At 43.8% G+C, this 22,436-nt stretch overlaps 1 protein-coding gene across 4 annotated transcripts in view; it reads right to left on the bottom strand.

Annotated features, from left to right (window-relative positions):
• The window catches only part of CCDC93 (coiled-coil domain containing 93), a 97,379-nt gene that overhangs the window by 43,437 nt on the left and 31,506 nt on the right, over positions 1-22,436 (bottom strand). For 2 of the 4 annotated variants that reach the window (XM_019469328.2, XM_019469326.2), the window contains 4 exons: positions 15,952-15,988; positions 12,774-12,866; positions 12,391-12,438; positions 11,430-11,516 (listed from right to left, as the gene is read on the bottom strand). In XM_019469328.2, coding sequence (XP_019324873.1) covers positions 11,430-11,516; positions 12,391-12,438; positions 12,774-12,866; positions 15,952-15,988 — 265 coding nt within the window. Of the gene's footprint in view, positions 1-11,429; positions 11,517-12,390; positions 12,442-12,773; positions 12,867-15,951; positions 15,989-22,436 lie in introns of all 4 variants that reach the window. The other 2 variants (XM_019469327.2, XM_019469325.2) reach the window with 1 other exon arrangement.

Raw genomic sequence — 22,436 nt, forward strand, 5'->3', positions numbered from 1 at the left:
AGAACGTGCTTTTAAAACCACAGTGTGGATTAAGATGACTTCTAGTACAGATTCAATGTTTTCTAATAAATGATAGATATTCATAACTTCCACTCTTAGGGGAACCACATTTAAATGTCATTCAATAATATTAGTCTGGTTCAAAATAGTAAATTCCTAAGAGAAACAAAAAGTGATTACTTTAGCTAAAACTATATACTTTTATAATGAAAGAGACCCCAAAGGTTATCTACATACAAACCTTCTTCCTAAAATAGAAATCTCTCCTATGTTACCTCCTTCCCCTACTAAAATATGGCTACAAAGCTGTCAGCAATAAAGATCCCTATCTCATGATATAGTTCTCTATACTGAAGAGATGGGCTTCAGTTTCTGGCACGTTGATGAACCCTTCTACTGAGGACAAGTAAACAGATAATATAAAATACTTAATTTTTTAATCTTTTAAAAAAGCTATGAGCTGGCAAGAATGTAAGAAACCTGTCAAGCCAAAAGTTAGTGAAAGTGGAACTCTAGGAAGGTATGTATACCCACTGCAGTTGGCTTTTTTCTTGAAAGTATTTGTCAACACCAGGTGAACTCAAACTTTGATTTTTACACTTCAATAATTGCTTTGCATAAACCTTGAAATAGGTGAAAGAAGAAAGAAAAGTCTGCAGCCAGATTTTTGTGATAGATTGGCCCTTATGCAGTGTGTGTCTAAATCCACACACTACCTGTATGGTCCAAAAAACCCTCAAGTCAAGACTATGTTTGTTTGTTTGTTTGTTTTAATTTTTTTAATGTTTTATTTATTTTTGAGGCAGAAAGCGACAGAGCATGAGCAGGGGAGGGGCAGAGAGAGAGAGGGAGACACAGAATCCAAAGCAGGCTCCAGGCTCTGAGCTGTCAGCACAGAGCCCGATGCGGGGCTTGAACTCACAAACTGTGAGATCATGACCTGAGCCGAAGTCGGACGCTTAACCGACTCAGCCACCCAGGCGCCCCAAGACTATGTATACAATGGACTTGGGCTGGGGTGTCTCCGGGTACTTGCCAGTACGAAAAGGCAAATCTCCTCTGAAAGAACAGAGATTCAACTCTAGGCTTCAAAGAATTTCTGTAGGTAAATTTGCAAGGAATATGAACTCACAATCAAAATTTGAAAGCACGTACAAAACATAAGCAAAAATCCAGCAGAAAACAGAATCAGATCTGCAGAGACACAAACACATACATGTCCATTCTTCCCTGAAGCAACAGAGATTAAGTGTAATCACTCTTTCACATAGTAGTTAGATTTACTGACAAGGAAGTCTCCATCGCTCTTTCCTCTCCCCTTTCTGTAATGGTGTGTCAATACCCTTCCCCATCTTGGCTTCTGTCCTCTAGACATTCTCCAGCTTACAAGTGACCTTTTCACTGGAGTCTGAGCGCTGCAGATGGGATGGGACTATTCGCTCACCCCCCTCTGCTTCTATTAATGAGACTAGATATGTAGATTCTTTTCAGTATTTCTGACTCCCACTAATGAAATTGTGTGAATTTCAAAGACCCATATTCATGTAACACTGCTGAGTCTAACGCACAGTTCTGGGTTGCAGGGCGGGCAGTATCTGCCTGGAATGCACTTAGCATTTAGTATGCATGAGCAGAATCCTATACCTCCCACTTTTATCCCCATGAACTACTGTCAGGTCGCCTGATCCTGAATTGGTATGACTGATTTTGCTGAAATTCAATCAAAGTTCACATTTATCCTCTTTAAAAAATGAATTTGTTTGGGCTCATCATTTCAACCTAAGGTAGTTTTGAATGTTGATTCTATTCTCCAGAGTGCTAGCCATCTCTTCTTTTCTAGCTTTAAATAATGTTCAAATCTGACAAAACAAATTCTATGCTTTATCCAAATTGATACAGATCCTGAGACTGTGGGCTGCACTGTGCAGCTTGAGACCATCCTACCAGGTCAACAATTCATTAGCTGATACAATTTTTTTCTTCTTTAGTTGCTGTTAGTTACTATCTATTGCTTTAAGTCATGCAGATTTCAGGAGACTGTGGAACACTTTAGAAATCCCATATATTTAACATTATTCTTTCCGGATTCACAGGATTCCTTAATCTCCAGATTCTGATTACCGTTCTAAATCTCTCCATCCCAACTTCCTTTGCTTAGCTGACGTAACCTTCACTCAGACCCTGTTATGTATGAGGCACAGTGGTAGGCACTGGGGACATGGAAAAAGACATAGACCTTACCCCTGGACCTTCACAGTCCACAGTCAGGTAAAGCCTTATCCACAAATAAAGGGGTTATCCTCCACATACTCCTCAAGTCTAAATTGTGCCACAGAGGAAGAGAGAGTTTTGAAAGCTCTTCTTGTTCCTTCTTCTCCCTCCCTTCCATTTTTTCTTCCACAAACATTCATGAAAACCCTATTACGTTAGGCACTGGGGATATTCAATGAGCCCAGCCATCACTTACAACAGACATCCTAGTCCTGGGAGGCAGGTAGAGACAAGCAACACAGGACACTGTCAGCAGTGCTAGGAAGGAAACTACAAGGAACTGATCCACGCAACATCTCAGAAGAGTCTGTCTTAGGAGGGAAAGTCACCCTGAATGGCCCCTGGGCGAGTCTCGGCAGAATCTTGTCAGAGTCACTTGTCAGCCTCAATTGAGCATTTATTATGTGTTAGGCAACTGAGATACAGGGATCAAAGATGAAATCTTGCCCCTCCAGAAGTTTACAGATGTAGGATGTGATTTGTCGAACATTCGTGACCTTGTGTGAAGAAATGGAGTCCAGAAGGAAGGGGTATAAAAATCCACCCCTAGAAAAAAACTCTTTTTTCTGTCTGTGGTCACAGCAGGAGCTTCCCAAGAGGGCAGGCAACTCTTTCCTTATACCATACTTGTTCCCTAACTCTACATGCCAGTGCTGCTAGAAGATGGTAAAAAATGCTGTTCTGTGGCGGGGCCAGATGACGGGATTAGAAACATTTGAATCTACACTTACCAGAAACCACGGTAGTTCTAGCTCAGGCCTGACTCTTCAACAAGTAGTCAGGGTCGCCTGGTTGCTAAGGTCCCCATGACCTGCTAATCTTGACAAGGCCCCTGGGGCGTGCTATCTTTCCTCAGTCCCCAGCCCCCTTAGTCTATTCTTTTCCATTTTGTCTCAACTGGGTATAGTTTTAAAAAGTCACTCATTCTGTCTATTTATTACCAGGAAAAAAAAGTTCAGTATCAACTATACCAACAACCAATTTGCTTCGAGCGTGTACTGATGTTTCAAATGGCAACACAAACCAAGCAACAACTGGCATCCACTTGAGATCACCAGGCTATATTCTTCTGCAATTTCTCTCTTTATGGGTTGGTTGACTGCTAACTAGGAGCTTCTCAAGGCAGCGTCCACATCTTCTCATAACTCTGTCCTTGCCCCCATACCTGACACTTCCTGGGACACAGTACGTGCACAACAGGTGTTTGCTGCAAGAAGAGATCATCCCATGTAGGGGCTCAATTCTCTCAGTTCTCGGCAGAAAAGAAATCAAGCTGAAGACTTAAAATATCCCCCAAATGATACCACTTTTCTTTGTAAATGTTTTAAAAAACTAAGTGGAATAGCACTAACTGAAGATATAAAACCAGCGTAGAGAAATAACAACATGAAGGCAGCTACCTCAACAAGGCAGATGACATATTAACAATGGGTTCTTCTGGGTCAATCCTATCCAATTTAGGTAGACAAATTCTCTGCGGTCCTACTGGGAGCGAAGGCTTAGGAGGCGCTGGCCACTGCGTGTGCCCAGCATCCTCTGGTTCATAACAGTTCCTGTGGGGATTCACAATCACCATTCTTCTTCATTCCAGACGGCTGCCAATCAAGGTCAGAACCATGTCGAACAGAGGTCATCCTTAGGACTTTACACACAGAAGTGCGGTGGGTGTGAGAAGACTGACAGTCTGTGGTGAAGCCACCAGGTGACAATGCAGAAAGAGACAGAGTGAAACAAAGGCAGAAAGATGAGACAAGGCTGTTTGAGTCTCTAGGAGCCCTGCATTCATGGACCTCCCAGTTATGACAGCTGATAAATGCTCCCTTTTGTTTATACCATTCTGGACACAGTTCCTATCACTTGCAAACAAAAGGCTCCCACACAGCATACTGTCCAGGTTAGTGAGTGGCAGAACTTAAGAGACAAGTTTTCTTTGCTTGTTGCATCACAAGTGGCATAAAAATTATCATGGTAGACAAAACTCAAATGGGAAGAAATAGAAAATTTGAACAGACCCACAACTAGTGAAGAAATTGAATCAGTTATCAAAAATCTCCCAACAAATAAGAGTCCTGGGCCAGATGGCTTCCCAGGAGAATTCTACCAGACATTTAAAGCAGAGTTAATATCTATTCTTCTCAAGCTGTTCCAAAAAATAGAAATGGAAGGAAAACTACTGGACTCATTCTATGAAGCCAGCGTCACCTTGATTCCTAAACCAGACAGAGACCCCACAAAAAAGGAGAACTATAGGCCAATATCCCTGATGAACATGGATGCAAAAATTCTCAACAAGATACTAGCAAATCAAATTCAACAGCATATAAAAAGAATTATTCACCATGATCAAGTGGGATTCATTCCTTGGCTGCAGGGCTGGTTCAATATTTGCAAATCAATCAACGTGGTACATAAGAACCATATGATCCTGTCAATGGATGCAGAAAAAGCATTTGACAAAATACAACATCCTTTCTTAATAAAAAAAAACCTTAAGAAAGTCAGGATAGAAGGAACATACATAAACATCATAAAAGCCATATATGAAAAGCCCACAGCTAATATCATCCTCAATGGGGAAAAACTGAGAGTTTCCCCCCTAAGGTCAGGAACACGACAGGGATGTCTACTCTCACTGCTGTGGTTTAACATAGTGTTGGAAGTCCTAGCATCAGCAGACAACAAAATGAAATAAAAGGCATCAAAATTGGCAAAGAAGAAGTCAAACTTTCACTTCTTGCAGATGACATGATCCTTTACATGGAAAACCCAAAAGACTCCACCAAAAGACTGCTAGAACTGATACATGAATTCAGCAAAGTCTCAGGGTACAAAATCAATGTGCAGAAATAGGTTGCATTTTTATACACCAATAATGAAAGAACAGAAAGAGAAATAAAGAAACTGATCCCATTTACAATTACACCAAGAACCATAAAATACCTAGGAATAAACCTAACCAAAGATGTAAAAGATCTATATGCTGAAAACTATAGAAAGCTTATGAAGGAAATTGAAGAAGACACAAAGAAAAGGAAAAACATTCCAAGCTCATGGATTGGAAGAATAAACATTGTTAAAATGTCAATACTACCCAAAGCAATCTACACATTCACTGCAATCCCAATCAAAATTGCACTGGCATTCTTCTCAAAGCTAGAACAAACAATCCTCAAATTTGTATGGAACCACAAAAGACCCTGAAGAGCCAAAGTAAAATTGAAGAAGAAAACCAAAGCGGGAAGCATGACAATCCCAGACTTTAGCCTCTACAAAGCTGTAATCATCAAGACAGTATGATATTGGCACAAAAACAGACGCATAGACCAATGGAATAGAACAGAGAACCTAAGACTGGACCCACAACATATGGCCAACTAATCTTTGACAGAGCAGGAAAGAACATCCAATGGAAAAAAGTCTCTTTAGCAAATGGTGCTGGGATAACTGGACTACAACATGCAGAAGAATGAAACTAGACCACTTTCTTACACCATACACAAAAATAAACTCAAAATGGATGACAGACCTAAATGTGAGACAGGAAACCATCAAAAACCTAGAAGAGAAAGCAGGAAAAAAACCTCTCTGACCTCAGCTGCAGCAATTTCTTACTCAACACATCTCCAAAGGCAAGGGAATTAAAAGCAAAAATGAACTATTGGGACGTCATCAAGATAAAAAGCTTCTGCACTGCAAAAGAAACAATCAACAAAACTAAAAGGCAACTGATGGAATGGGAAAAAATATTTGCAAATGACATATCAGATAAAGGGCTAGTATCCAAAAAACTTACCAAACTCAACGCCCGAAAAAAAATAATCCAGTGAAGAAATGGGCAGAAGACACAAATAGACACTTTTCCAAAGAAGACATCCCCAAATGGCCAACAGACACATGAAAAGAGGCTCAACGTCACTCATCAGGGCAATACAAATCAAAGCCACCCTGAGATACCACCTCACACTGGTCAGAGTGGCTAAAATGAACAAATCAGGAAACAACAGATGCTGGTGAGGATGTGGAGAAATGGGAACCCTCTTGCACTGTTGGTGGGAATGCAAACCGGTGCAGCCACTCTGGAAAACAGTGTGGAGGTTCCTCAAAAAATTAAAATAGAGCCACCCTATGACCCAGTAACAGCACTACTAGGAATTTATCCAAGGGATATAGGAGTGCTGATTCATAGGGGCATACGTACCCCAATGTTTATAGCAGCACTTTCAACAATAGCCAAATTATGGAAAGAGCCTAAATGTCCATCAGCTGATGAATGGATAAAGAAGATGTGGTTTATATATTCAATGGAATACTACTTGGCAATGAGAAAGAATGAAATCCTGCCATTTGCAGCAACGTGGATAGAACTGGAAGGTATTATGCTGAGTGAGATAAGTCAGTCAGAGAAGGACAGATATCGTATGTCTTCAAATCATATGTGGATCTTGAGAAACTGAACAGAAGACCATGGGGGAAGGGAAGGGGAAAAAATAGTTACAAACAAACAGAGAGGGAGGGAGGCAAACCACAAGAGACTCCTAAATACAGAGAACAAACTAAGGGCAGATGAAGGGGTCAGGGAGAGGGGAAAATGGGTGATGGGCATTGAGGAGGGCACTTTTTGGGATGAGTACTGGGTATTGTATGTCGGCCAATTTGACAATAAATTCTATTTATAAAAAATACATAGCTCAATGTACCAGTAAAAAAATAATAATAATAAAAAAATAAACCAATGAGCACAAGCCTCCAAAAAAAAATTAAAATTAAAAAAAAAACTGTTTATAAAAATTATCACGGTAGAAAGGGACAAAATCTAATCAAATGTGATTGTCTGCATTCTCTAGAGACTTTCTTTCCTTTCTGTTTTTATACGTGCATCCCTGACCATACTCTGGCCATTACCTCTTTTTGGCCACACCCAGCTCTAATTACCTGAGCTCCCCACAAGTGCTCCTGAAAGATATCATTTCAAGACAGTCTAGGCTTTGGATTAAGTGCAAGATAGAGAATGGTCCTCATAATCAACAGGTCAGAAGCAATGGTGCCAGAACTTCTTTTTTTTTTTTAAGTTTATTTATTTATTTTTGAGAGGGAGACAGAGAAAACGAGCAGGGGAGGGGCAGAGAGAGAGCGAGAGAGAGAGAGAGAATATCCCAAGCAGGCTCTGTGCTGACAGTGATGTGGGGCTCAAACTCACAAACCGTGAGATCATGACCTGAGTCGAAACCAATAGTCGGACGCTTAACCGACTGAGCCACCCAGGTGTCCTGGTGTCAGAACTTCTTAATTGTTGGAAAGGAAAATTTCCAAAACCTATTAAGGAAAAACAAATCCTTCCACAAATAAGTCCTTCGGTGGTCCAAAATTCATCGAGAAGTTGACAGTCTTCTGGCTAGGATGTTATTTTCCAATGACATGAAAAACAATGCACACATACACACCATTTTCATTTTACCTATTTCTGTGGCTAGTTCCCAACATGATCTGGCCTCTTCTCTCTACTTAGCTCAAGGTAGGCAGTTGGATGAGGAAAGATGCTAAAGAGGCTGTCATTGCAAAGCCTGGAAGGCAGACACTAAGGATGATGGCAAAGGAGGCCTTCCCCGCTTTCCTGTATGAACACGTCACCTTGCCAAGGAGACAGGTTTCAAAGTCAGATGGTCCTGTATGCAAATCTGGAACTTACCAGCTGCAAGATACTGGACAAGTTACTTAAGACCTCTGATCTTTAGTATCTTCATCTGCAAAATGGATATATCACATGTTTATGTATTGAGCACCAACACTGCCAGGCTCTTGGCAAGGCCCCAAAGTTACAGAGAGAGTAAAAGGTGGTCCACATACACATAAACAGGTAGTTTCGGCTGCATGTGAGTGAGTGTAATGATGAAGGAAGGCAGACGATTACAGGCAAGAAGGCTGCATACTGCTGCGAATTAAATGAGATAATGGTATGCAAGGTACCTGGCACACTCAGGAAAGATTCTTCTGATTCCCCAAGACAGATCTGTGCATCTAGATTTATAAAATGTGCTAAGATTCTGGCTCAGGGAGATGCTGACCAAGGAATGATTTAGCTGGCTGTCAAGTATTAAAGTGGTTGAAACGGTATATAGGTTGGTAGGTATGTGGCATTAGGGAGAGTCCCTTCCCACCCTTTCAGGGACCAGGCACCTCCCCTGGCCCAGCCTTGCCTGGCTCAGCTTCCTTCCCTTTCTTCTGGCTCAGGTTAGTGGGGGACAGTGGAATGGGAGTGGTTTTTGGATAGTCAGGCTTCTTAGTTGCCTGCAAATCACAGTCACAGACTCTCCTTCCTTATAAAAGTGAATGCTAAGATGCAGGGAACAGATTAGACATCCGCACCAAAAAGAACACTGGTGTCTCATCTAGCACCTTCTGAGAAGAGTGTTACCCTTTGGATAAAGAGAGGGATGGTGCTCCTTGGCCAAGAGCCTATGTGAACTCATGAATTATATATCTGGGAGCTTTTTTACATTCCTCTTCCCTGCTGCTCTACAGGAACCATATTAAATCGAGTTACATACCTCAGGGAATTGCTTTGAAACACATGGGTTATTTATCACGTTACACTGTTATAAGAATTTGTGAACCTTACAAAGAGAAGCCTGCACATGTGTTTTACTACATTTTTATATCCCAATGCCTGTCAACTTTCCAACTTGTCCCAGGCAGGCTGTTCGACTCATCCCCTGGTCACAAAATCATTTTCACTCTTCTTTCCTCCCCAAACTATCTTGTCCCCTTTCCTTACTAAGCAAAAATCCATCCTGTTCACAGCCTAATTTGGGTTTCTTTCAAGTACCTCTTGATGGCTTCCCTTTTGGGCATCCCTCAACCCTGTCTCTACTTCCAAGCGGTTCATTACTGAAACCCTGAAGGGAAGGGAAGGCTATGGATTTTAGATAAATTGCCAGTGCCTGGTGTCAGCCTAATTTATGGCAGTAAGATTACAGTGAAGAACAAACATACTGCGGTGGACAACCTGACAGCAGCCCCATGGTGTCTGCCTCCTGGTGTTCAGGCCTTTGTGTCATCTCCTCCCTTGAGTGGGGGTGGGACCTGTGACTTGCTTCTAACCAAGAGAACACAGCAAAGGTGATGGGATGTATGTGAGTGCATATAGATAGCTATGCTACATAAAGCTGTACTGTTTATCCCATGAGGAGCTGCTGCCCCTCGCTGGCTTTGATGAAACAAGGGGCAATGTTGGGGAAGACCACGTGGCAAGGAATGGAGGGAAGTCTCCAGCTGACAGCCAGCACGAGCTGTGGACCTCAGCCAACAGGTGGCAAGAAACTGAATGTTGCCAACAACCACATGAGCTGAGAAGCAGATCCTGCCCCAGTTGAGCTTTGGATGAGACAGCAGCCCTGGGAAGCACCTTCACTACAATCTTGTGAGAGTCTGAAACAAAGAACCCTGCTAAGCTGTGCCCAACTGCTAGCCCACAGTGACTGTGAGATAATGAATGTGTGTTGTTTTAAGCTACAACCTTTGTAGTAATACTGCTATGCTGGGATAGATAACTGAATATACACACAGAGGAAGAGAAAAGCAGCCTCTGGCATCTGTGAGCCCAGCTGGCACTCTCAGCAAAGCCTGATTTGTGGGAGCCGGCCTGTGCATACTAGGTCTTCGTGTTAAACATACACAATTCCAAAGAGTGTCAACATCACACAAGGTCTTACAGATACAGGTAAAAACACGACCACTCTGTAATCACATCTGAGCATGGACAAAACCTGATCACTGTTCAAACCACAAACATGACCAAACATCCCCCTATACCAGCTAACAGGAGAATACAGCTTTAAACTTGATTCGTTCCCACCTTTCTAGAATTTTTTTCATCCCTCCCATCTTACTGATACAATTTATTTAGACACTCCTTTATAGAACTGCCCTTCCTTAAAACATCCAACACAGAGCAAAGTCCTACTTTCTTGGTCCTTCCTCAAATCAGCTAAAGTGAGCCCGAATTCCATAGTAAGTTTTTCCTAATGCCTCCTTACTGAGATGCCAGTTGGTTCCCCACTGGTGAGCAGTCTCCCTCACTACCACCAGCAATAAACCTAACTGTTCAGTGACAGTTGTGTTCCTGGTGGTCTCTGGTGGGGGGATATTGACAAAACAAGAGCAAACAAATAAAGCAAACAACATCTACAACAAAGTCTTTCTATGAAAGTTGCATTAAAAACCCATGCAAAGAAGCACTGACTTGGGGGGGTGGGGGAAACAGGAGAATCCCACCCCCAGACATTCTAAGCCATTGTATTGGCTGTCCTGCTCAGAAGACCCCTCACTTGGTGGGAGGTGGCCACCTGCTGTGTTTACAGTAGGTCATAACTCCCAGTTTCAGGAGACATCCCTTCCCCAACTACATCATCTGTGCACAATCACTTGAGAATATTGCACGGCGGGTCAGAGCAGAACTAATTTGTCGTCAAGGCTCCTGAGACAGGGAAAGCAAAGCTGGATGCTTCAACAGACATCAACGGTTTAGGGGGATAGACGGAGTACGGCTGGGGAAGGAAGGATGTGAAACAATGCCCTGTAAATCTGATTTTACCGATACTACATCTCCGCCAGACCAGAATCAGTTATGTGCAAAATGATTAATCACTGTCTCCCTGAAATAGTCAAGGTCCTGCTGCCCATTCTTAGGAGAGGGAAAAAAATCTAACACTGAAATATGACTTTCAGGCTTTAGTTCATTCTATACACTTTTAATAAAGTGGAACAAAAAATTTTGCCTTGGGCTTGGTTGAGTTATGGGGTTTGTCTCCTAAGCGGCAAAGCTTATTCCTCGACCCAATCACCAAACTGGGCCCAAGTTATAAGAAGCCTGGTAGAGGAGAAATGCCTGTGCTATACCTCCGGCATCGATTTATCAGATGCGATAATCGCTCTGAGAGACAGGTTTTCTCTTTATACGTATAGAAAAATAGGCACTGCAGAGGAAAATTTACTGAGCTAACGGGCAGATGCTGTTGGCTTTGCGTGGCATGCATGTTTTTGACAAATGTTGCTGATGAATTACAACTTGACTCCATCAATGCTGCGAAAGGGTGTAGGGGCAGAGAACAAATCCTTGAGGCATCACCTGAGGCAAAGATGCCAGCCAGGCCCCCACATACCTTCTCCGCGTACTCAGACACAATCTGCTTGATCTCTGCGGAGCAGAGTCCCACGATCTGGCCCACGGAGCTCGCGGTGAGACGGCTCTGCAATCACAGGGATGGGGGGTGCGTAAGGCCATGCCTTGTCTTTCACAGAACTGGAAAATGCTCTGAGTAGTATACCAAAACAGATAATATTCCCTGGGGGAAAAGTACTCTGGCTTTTGTCTAGGCATTCATCAACAAGGAAGGGAGAAAACAATCCTCGGGACAAATGTTAAGCCCTCTCTCTACCTCCTGAGTCATTCAACTGTGCCAGATTCTCCCTGGTCCCCGGGTACCTCTGGAAAATCATTCCTTACCTCACACACCCCATCTCAAGGTCTCTTCCTATGGGTCACTGACAGAGCCTACAGGGAACTTGGAGGGCTTAGGACTCAGGGAAAAAAGAAGTACAAATGGGAGAGATAGAGGAATCTCGGAACTCCCCAAATATCTCTTTACTGCCATAGGCCTTCCCTGGCCTAAAAAGGAAGGATCCTTTCAAAGCCCTTGGTTAAACCTTTTGGACAGGCCTTGAGGTCTGGGCAGACCAACTATAAATGCAGTATTCTATTTTCTACCTAGATGGTGTGGGAAGGAAACAGAAAGTAAGGGCTCTTGTGGAATGGTTGGTTATGGAGAGGCAGGGCTGAACCATGGCTCTTCTACAGAAGCCCTTGGGATGCTGTCTCAGCAGGGACATTCCACTCTCACAAGGGTCCTTCAAGCCCCACAGAGGTTCCCATGGACAGCAACACTACGCATTGGTAAAAAGTTTCCTAAAAGAAAGATCTCAAGGAAACAGGAAGCACTGAGTGCTGAAAACACAGGGTTCTCTTAAAGGTGGTCCCTCTATAAGGAGGCCCCACAGAACAGTGCAGGGCAGTTCCAAGTCCCCACCTCCACACTGTGCCCTCCCCACACAGTCTCCCCTCACCTCTTCATTCGCCATGGCGGTCATCTTGGTCATCAGTGACTGAATTCGCTGCTGAAAGAGGAGTGGGGAGAAGTAGCAGTGAGTGGACCCGACTGCATAAGACTTCCACAACACGTCTAAACAGATCTCTGCGCCACAATCCAAGGCTTGTTTTACGTGATCTGTTATAGTGAGCCTCACGGGGCAGGGGCAGGGGCAGGGGCAGGGGCAGGGGCAGGAGAGGAGGGGGGTGAGAAAAGGAAACTGGAAAGGGTGTGACAGGCCAGCTAACAGCAGGTGACTGAGGGAGGCAGCTGGCCATTTTGCAAAGCTGGGGATGAAAGGGAAATTTCTCTCCAGATGATTTAAACAGAAGCCTCAGGGGACTCATGTGGGCCGCACACCTCTTCAGCAGCTTGAAGCTCATCTTCTTCCTGAGCATCGGCTCTTTCTGCAGTCGAGAGCCCCGCAGGGAGTGTCGTTTTCTTGTCCTCGGTCTGGAAGGGAAGATGCAAAAGTAGCTGAGCACTCGAGATGAAGACTCAGCAGAGAAAGGACAACAATGCAAGGCACGAGTCTGGGAAAGAAAGCACACGCATCTGGAAAGGTGTAGCAGTCCCTGACAAGTGGAAAATCCACAGACCTGAGCTTCCATTTCAAATACAGACCGAGCAGGCTGAGCTCCAGGCCTTGGCCAATGCCTATATCCATTTCTGAACTACTTGCTGATTAAATTCCTATCAGGTCGTACACACTTGCCAGCCTTATACTTTGACAGGGTCTCTCCCCTACTTTAATGCCTTCGAGAGTAAATCACTGCTGAACAGAGTGCTTTCTTCAAACTGCCAGTTGAGACCCATCAGTGGGATATGAAAGTAATTTAGCAGGTATGACCAGCATCTATATAAGTTGAACAAAAATGATAGAACAGGACATATCAGAGTGTTTTACATGTAGTAAAGGGTTAACTTTTGTTAACAAAAGGGAAGCTTTTGTTTTTGAGGTGTCTGCGCGTGGGTACTGAAATCACCATGAAAAACAGGATTCTTACTGCCAAGAAGCAGTCAACGAAGTTTAAAAACCTCTTGTGCGAAGGATAAAGATCTAAACTGCTTTGCTTGGTGATTAAGCTTCATGCTCCGGACCCAGCCTCAGGCTCTAAATGTACCACACTCAAGACACCCAGATTAGATGCTGTTCCTCAAACATGGGCTGGAAGTCTAGAGTGCCTGTTTTAATACCACCTCTGCCACCCATCAGCTGGGTGACCTCAGGCTTACCTTCTCTGGATATCGGGGTCTTCTAGGGTGGAAAAAGAGAACTGGTCTCAGAGACCCTTCTCAGACCATCCCAGTGCTAGGATGCTTTTCTACGACATGCCCATAATTGATCCCAGGGAGCACCGTGAGCTCCTATACAGGTATATCTACACATGTATCCCCTGCTTTTCAAAGCTCACATTAGGCCACTTTGCTTTCACAGAAGACCTACGTGAGTACCTGTTGTTGCTAACCAAAAGAAATCTGAAAAGGATTTTCACTTTTACAAAAAAAGGTGGAAGTGAAACCAGTTTTCAGGGCTGGTTTAGCAGTGAGCCATTCATTATGGAGGCAGTGCGTGCCCTGGGCAGTGAGTGCGGCCCACCAAGCTCCCGCCCTGGGACTGACTCTCGGCATCTCAGCATCAAGCTGCCAGAGCTCAGAACTGTATCTGAGCATCTGTGCTTCATCTCAATTTATTTTGTGTACCTGTTAGCGAGGTATGTTCCACAGTATCAGAGAAGCCTACGAGAGGTTATTTTTTTTAGGTGTAGGAACACTCACTCAAATTTTTTTTCATATAAATGAATGGCAACTGCTTCTTAGCTTTACTCCATTTTAGCTTATAAAAGGCTTCATATGTATGCTCTGCTTTATGATACTGGAAGAAACCTGTATCTATAGGGGACAAGACAAGCCCAAAGTGAATACTATTTAATGGGCATTGCATGATTTTTCCAATCATAATTAATATATCCAATACCCATACGCATAGACAATTTTTTCAGACTAAATTACATATCATATCGAATGTACACATCAAATTCTTACTCTATATCAGACACTACCTGACATTACTCAACTCCAGAAAACACCTAGCATCAGCGGAAATGACTGTTGAGTTGAATAAAAACACAAATGTGGAAAAAAATAAATAATGAGAAAACAAACAAAAAAGGCATCATAATCAGTCCATGACTGATTACTAATGAACTACTGCTACAGATAAAATAGCCATTGCTTATTAGATATCTCTGTGATGGGTGATTTTATATCCTTTACATTTCAGCCTTCACAACAATGCTGTGAGGCAATATGATTACTGCCCTTATTTTGTAGACTCTGTGAACTAAGGCACGACAATTAAGTACATTGTCCAAAGTCACACAGTGAAGGGATTTGAAACCAGCCAGTTTGGCTTCAGAACACATGCTCCTGGTCACTATTCAGGCCCCCTGCTGACTGAGACAATTCCTACATAAAGCAGAGGGAGGCTGGGAGCCAGGGAAGGCTTCCTGGAAGGACTGAGGGATGGGGTTCTGGACAGAGGCAGGGGTGGCAGGAGAACAGAGCTGAGGGAGTAAGTGTCCCATGCAAGAATATCTGAGTGTCTGATGGGGAATGAGGAAAAAAAATGGTATCAATAGATCTTGAACTACAGGACTCTGCTTTTTAAGAGGCCACTGACAACATTAGTTAGTGCTTTATTTAAAAGAGTGATTAAGGGCAGAGACTTTGATGTCACACAGACCTGGGTTCAGATTCTTATCGTGGCAAATTAGGAGCTTGCGTGATCTTGGACAAATCAGGGAGCCTCTCTGGGCCTCAGCTTTCTGACCTCAGCTTTTCTGAAAAAAGGTAGCAAGCATCTTCCTCATAGAGATGTTCAGGGAAGTAAGTGAAACAAATACACACAGAGCCCTGAACAAAGGGCCTGAAACACAGTAAAGGTTTGGCACTGTAAGATTGACAGGACAGCCCTGCAGCCAACAACTGAAGATCATCAGGAAATACATGAATTAAGAGAAAGTTTTGAGACTGCTTTGTGAAGTTAGAAATCCCCTCTTGACTTACCTGATTTCTCCACGCTAGGTACTAGGTTGTCTTAGGGCAGGCCTGTAATATGTGGCTGTGTTCTAGCTCACTGCGAGCATCCTGTTCACATCTGTCTAGGGTCTCTCTCATCAGATGGGGAGTGCTCAGGGCCCTGGGAATGGACTTCATTGTCACACTTTTGGAGTTATCAGAGGGCACGGAATTGCCCTTGGGGCCATGACTTCCAATCACCTCTCACTTTGAGCCCTGCGATGAGGCTGCTCCCTCAAGTTCCCCGACTTGCCAAGGTGGCTGGCTGCAGATACAAGGGAGGTGCGGTGGCCAAAGGCAGCTGGTACATCCCTCGTGCACCAGGCTGCCCAGCGACCAGAGCACGGACATCCCACTCTTGCTAGGCGGGCAGCCTGTCAGTGTCAGACAGACAAAGGTGGGGGGGGGGCACTTCCATCTCTCCAATGTTCTCTCCCATTATCTATGCTTGTCTTACCTTCTCTGTTTTGCTCTGGCGGCTAAATCCATATCTCCTGCAGGCCACAAAAAAGGGGAGTTCAATTACTATTCAAAAGTCACACAAATTTGGTCAAATGCATTTTGGTTGGAGTTTTATACGCAAAGTACCAAAGAAAATTTAGGCCATATAATAACTGGAGAAAATGTTTTAAGTGCCTGAACCAGAAACAAGTTCCACTGTTCTTGAACAAAGGGCCAGCCATTCTGTTTGTCATGTGAATACTACCAATGGCAACTCTCAGAGGGTGCAGAGTATAGTATTCTCTTAAAGTGCAACCATTACTCTTTGAACCAGGGGCTGCATTTCAGATCCACGGTTTAAACTAAAAGCCTTAAAACTTTCTGTACAAACAAACGTGAGTGTGTTTGCTTGGGCTAAGCATGCTCTCTAATGGCTATATTCAGAATCTGGGGTCCAGCCCATTTTTCATTCTCAAACATAGTCCAAGCAGGATGTCAACAGTGTTATGCATTCACTTCAGGCAACCTTAAATTCAAAGAAACTCAAAAATGCAATTTAGTTTAAATTAGTTTATTTTTAGGCTCTTTTTTTTTTTTTTTCTGTTAAGCAACACTGCAAAATCCATTCAACCTAAGACAAAAAGCATTATGCAAAACACCCTACCTCACTTACCTTCCGAATAGTTTAAAAGGAAATAAAGTTACACGCAGCCATTTAAGAGAAACCAATCAAAGACTCCTGCTCTACCTTTACTGACACCATGCTGATGCCACGTGTTGGTCACTGGGTCGGTACGCTGGCCTCCAGCCTCACTGTGTTCCCGCTCTTCCTCCCACCTCCTATCTGGCTTCCAGTGGCCTCATCCGCATGAGTCACTGGCAGGCCTCTTCCCTCCTGGGCATCCACTGCCTGACACAGAGCTCTGCACATCCTGGGCTGTTCTCCTCCTTTCCTATTCACACCCCGCACCTCAGCTCTGGAGCTACCTCCTCCCCAAAGCATCCCCCACGCGTGGACACTCTGCCTGGGCCAATCCATCCCACACCTGTACACGTTCCTCCACCTCCTAGAGACAATCATGTCCAACTGCCTGTATGCACGTGTGCATCCACTTCCCAGAGGGCATGGGAGCCACTTTTACATTTAGTATGTCTAATGTAGAACAAATAAACTAAAGATAAGTGGAAGAAAATGCAGAAATCAAGAAGCCAAAGTATCACCTGGTCTTGCAGTAGGTTGTCATGTAACTGGAGAGACCAAAGAAAGAGTCCAGGCCGGGCACAGTGTGCCCACTCATTAGGCATAACTCTGTAGGCCCAAAGTGCAGCAGACTGAGGCTAAATTCTGAGTATCCACACACACTCTCTGAGTATCCACACACTTTGACCTTATGGCAAATCCTGTGAATTGGTTTCACGATATCTATCGCACACTCCTGTACTGCAGAGGCTGGAAAACAACTCTATTTTCTACACTCCTGTGCACCTAGGGCCTGGAGTGCTATGTAGGCTCCACCTGTCAGGTGCCCTTACTGGAGATCTGAATGTGCAGCAGCTACGTGAGGAGAGAGGGAGGGTATGAAGGGTGTGTTGTATGACTGTGGGTCACACCGATACCCTGGTTGGGGGCCAGCAGCTGTCACAGTGGTGTTCTGATTTTGGCGGAAGTGTTGTGGTCTCTCTGTCAGCAGCTGTCGTATCGGCTTCCTAACTCCACAGGCCACTAGCTAGCTTCCTGGTGGTGGAGGCAAGAAGCAGCATCCTTGGAGGCCCAGTTCTGATGTGCTACTTGGGGAGTGACCCTGGCTTGGCCTAGGTCCCACCTTTCAAACCTTCCCAAGGATCCGTGTAGTCAACCTCTTCTGTTGAAACTGGCCAGAGGGTTTAGGTTCTCACCCAGTGAACCCCAGCCAACAGAGGGTCTCACAAAAGTTTCCCTCTCCTAGAAGTAATCCTGCACCATGGGTGTTCCTTCGTTTTCCAGGCCTTTAGTTCATGCAGACCCTTGGGGCAGAAGACATGCTTAGGCAGACAGCCTTCATCTAAGGCCCCTGAAAACTATGGATTTTCCAAATGAAGCAGTAAACAACTAAATGTGGGAGACTGGATTTCTAGGCTCCTTCTACTCCTTCATAAAGACAGAGGCTGTGGGAAGGCCTTTCTGACCACCCAAAGGCCTAGGTTAGGCCCCACAGGTATGCACTTCTGTGTTTACACCATCAACGTGCTCATCTCACAGTGTGCGATAATTATGTCTAATCCTATAACTCTGTTGAACTCCTTCAACAGAGTGCTTCACTCATTTTTTTAAAATAATTTTTTAAATTGAGATATGACTTGTATAACATAAAATTTATCATTTGATACTATATACTTCAGTGATTTTCAGTAGATTCACTCTTTGTACAACCATCACCACTATCAAATTCCAGAACAGTCCCATCACTTCAAAAAGAAACTCTGTATCTATTAGCAGTTAGTCCCAATTTCCCTCTCCAGCCCCTGGCTACCACTTACCGATTTTCCATCTGTACGGATTTGCCTATTCTGGACATACCCTATAAAATCTTACAGGAATCTTATGCGGCCTTTTGTGACTGGCTTCTTCACTTAGTATGTTTTGAAAGTCCATCCATACTACAGTATGAATCAGTACTTCACTGCTTTTGATGACTAGGTAATATCCCTTTATATGGATAAACCACACTTTGCTTATCTATTCCTCGGCTGATGGACAATTGGGTTGTTTCCACTTTTTCGTGAACAGTGCTGCTATGAATGTTCACAGACAGCTCCACCAGCTTTTGTATCCTCAGCACCTAGGACAGCTCCTGGCACACAGTAGGTACTCAAGAAATGCATGCTGAATGAAGAGTCTGGCTGATTTTTCTAAAGCCCTCCTTCTCCGTGTGACATGGTGACACTGCTTCCATGACAAAGAGCTGTCCCCAGATGCCTATTAATTCCTGTCTCATTATGTTCACTGGTTGAGAGGTTTCTGGGAGACTTCCATGTTGCTTGAGCTTCACCAAGAGAACATGGTATCCCTTTCTGGCCTATCACCCCTCAAAAAGAACAACGGGATGCTTCAACTTATTTCTACAAAGCATTTACTTCTCTTTTATCTTTCATAGGTATGCTGCTCTCTCCTCCCACCTCCCTCTCCTCTCACCCTGTCTGCTCTGCCCTTGCCTCACAAGTGTCAGTCTGATCTGTGCTGCCACATGCTTCAATTTGTTTCTGCCTTTCCCTCTGTTAGCTCTGACCAACCAGTCCTGCTGATGTCTTACACTGTCAGCACCAACACAGCTCTGGTCTCTTTTCACCCACTTTACTTCCTCACACCCTACACCTTACACTTGATCTTTAACATCAAGGATGTACACCTTCTAGAACAGCATAGTCCGAAAAAAATATGATGAGAGCTAAATATATAACTTTAAATAAGTAGGTTCACACATTCAGGTTATTCCAAACAAACTTCAACTTTTTCCAATAACTAAATCAAGCATGAGTCTTTCAGTGCTACTTAATTAAAATTAAAATTCTGTTCTTGAATCACATTAGTCATATTTCAAGTGCACAATAGCCACATATGGCTAATAGCTACCATACTGGACATCACAGTTTTAGAAAACAAGCTAACCTTCAAAAACAACTGCCCCAGGGCAAATTAAGACAGGTACCAAACTATGTGAAATAAAACAAGGGCATAAAAAAGCTCTAAATACTAAGGGCTGTGGGCCCTGTTCTTTGTTCATTTCACAGGTATTTGCTTAACTACGAGCGGTCACAGGCCTTACCATCACAGAGGATCCAAACAGGTTGGGAGAGACATGCCATATTTCCTTTACTAAGTACAGAATAATTCAAAGCAACTAAAATTAGGCCTCAAATAGTGTGGAATAAGCCAACACCAGTATTCTAGTGGTAGTGCTTCCAAATTCCACTTGCAAGTTGTTAAAAAGAGAGCCATGGGCCCAAGGTGGAATCCCTCACCCCTGTGAACAAACCAAGACTTAACTGCAGCTTCAACCTCTCTAGGAGTGGAATTTTAACCCAATCAGTCTGGAATCTTCTGGTCAGCACCAAAGAGTTAATCTGTCATATGGACTCTCCCCATCTTCCAGAAGAAGATGAGGTAATCCACTTAATAAGATTCCCTCCTTTCCCCCTAAAGGAAGGTGACCTTGCCTGAAACAATCCTTTCTTTCTAAGGATTGCTAATAACTTCTTGCCTTACCTTCCTTCCTATAAAAACCTTCCATTTTGTACAGCTCTTGGAAGCTCATCTCTACTTGCTAGATGGGAGGCTGCCGGATTCATGAGTCACTTAATAAAGCCAATTAGATCTTCAAATGTACTCGGCTGAATTTTGTTTTTTTTTAAACAAAGTCAAATATACCGCACATAAAATGCATTTCCCCACAGTGGCAGTTTTAAAGCATGGTTAGGTGTTTTAATTTAGCTCCTAAAAGCTGATTGGGCCTATAGTAAAATTGAAATATTATAGACTTACAATTTTAAGTGTAAAATCAAAACCACGAGTCTTGTTTTTCCAAAACCATAACATTTAAACAAACCTATCCAAACATGTTTTTAGCAGGCACACACCATGCTTAAGGCCTTCAGCATGGGTGGCCAGGCTCAAAGTTCAACTTCATTTTAGTGACTGAGAGTTAAAAAAAGGTGGAAGCAGCTGGAATGTTGACCTCCAAGCCACTGTGGGCCCAAGCTAATGAGTAATCTTCAACCCCAAAGAGTTTCAGAACTTCTAACTCCAGGAGTCAAAATACTTTCCCTCTTTTCAAAAGGTGAGATAATGAGGAAACTAGAGGCACTGACAAGAGATGGGGGTTCGGATTCCCAGGTGGGGATGAGCAATTAAGGGGTGCCACGATGTTGATACTCAAGGGAGAGACAGGATAGAGGTGACTGAGTCCCGGGACCAGTGAAGGCCCGGCCTTGCCTGACTGGGGAAGGGAAGGGAGAGTGTGCAAGACTTCTCAGGCTTGGGGGAGGGCTCGTGGTGGGGTACAGAGCACACAGGAACAAGGAAAGCTGAAAGGAGAGCCGCTTTTGGATCTACGGGTCATATTTAAGGGCATCTGAGAACTGAAAACTGCTGCTGTTAACGATGATTATGGTGATGAGGATGATGAGGGCAGAGCCTAACAACTGACATTTACTGTTTCCCACACAGGACAAACTATCCAAAGCTCTTCACATTTATATTGTTAACGTAATCCTCATTTAATGGGCCAGACCTCCATGCAGGGGATGGTACTGACAGAACCCCCGAGGAAAAAGTCTGATAGCCAGAAAGGAGGGGAGGGCCTTTCCAAGGAGGGGGCATGAAATGCACACTTGCTGGGGCTTTAAGTTTTTTCCAGTTTGCCCCATCAGTTTTAATAAGCACTCTCTTTGTTCAGTGTCAGACCAAACAACAAAGACTGGGCTTGTCTTTCTAAAACCAGGAGCCAAACTTCCCCTGGAGGTTCAAACAGTATTTGTAGGTAATGACAATGGCACGCTTTTGGAGTCCCAACAAAACCTGAGTTCAAGTCCCAGTGTGAGGCTCTTAATAGTTCTTAATAGTAGTTAACAGTGGACTTTGGGCAAGTTATTGTTTAAATTTTCTGAATGCTGTCTTTACCATTCTCAAAAGAGAAAACTGAGCTAACTAAACCATCAGAATGTCCTACGTACCCACTTCCCCACCTCTCACAAACTCACCCTCTCCTCATCAGGAAAGCTAAAAAGAAAGCAAAACCATCCTTCTCCTAAAAAAAAAAAAAAAAAAATCCTTCATCAAATACCTACCCTAAGCTTAGAACGCAGAAGTCAGTCTGACCCCACCGACAGGAATTAAGATTGATAGGGACACACTCTGCACTTTCTTACTCCAAGTTTGAGGAGAGTCACAAAGAAAACCTGTGGATTGCTCCCTTCCCTAAAGAAAGCCCCACCAGACTCTGGGCAGGGATGTCCTGAAGTTGCCCAGCCATCAGATGATAAGAATGACTACCCTCTACAACACATTCGAAAGAGCCAGTTTAAAACCGGGATTTTCAAAACAAAATGGTGAAATGTCATCAGCCTGGTCGCGGTGAGGTGGACAGTTTACTGAATCCCTGACTCCTTTACACGCCCAGGAACGTTTGGAGCATCCATGACAATGGAAAACATGGAGGTATCAACAACAGAAACCACGAAAACCACAGCATTCTCCCGAGTATTCTTTGGCTCTGGAACGTGTGATACCCAGGGAGGTGGTCTCTCCAGCTCTGGCTCCCCCAGACTCACATGCCCACCTACACTGGGGCGTGGCTGCAAAACCCCATCACAGTGCCCAGGGCCTGCGACCTGCCAGTTGCTCAGGGCCCAAAACTCAGAGAGGGTCCCACACCTGGTTGTTGCTGCTGTCTTGAAATTCTTAATAATTAAGCCTTATCAATAATGATTATTTAACAAGGGGCCTTGCATTTTCATTTTATACTG

This window comes from Panthera pardus, unplaced genomic scaffold, assembly GCF_024362965.1.
Source record: "Panthera pardus isolate Hobbes unplaced genomic scaffold, ASM2436296v1 HiC_scaffold_10, whole genome shotgun sequence".
NCBI classification, from domain to species: domain Eukaryota; kingdom Metazoa; phylum Chordata; class Mammalia; order Carnivora; family Felidae; genus Panthera; species Panthera pardus.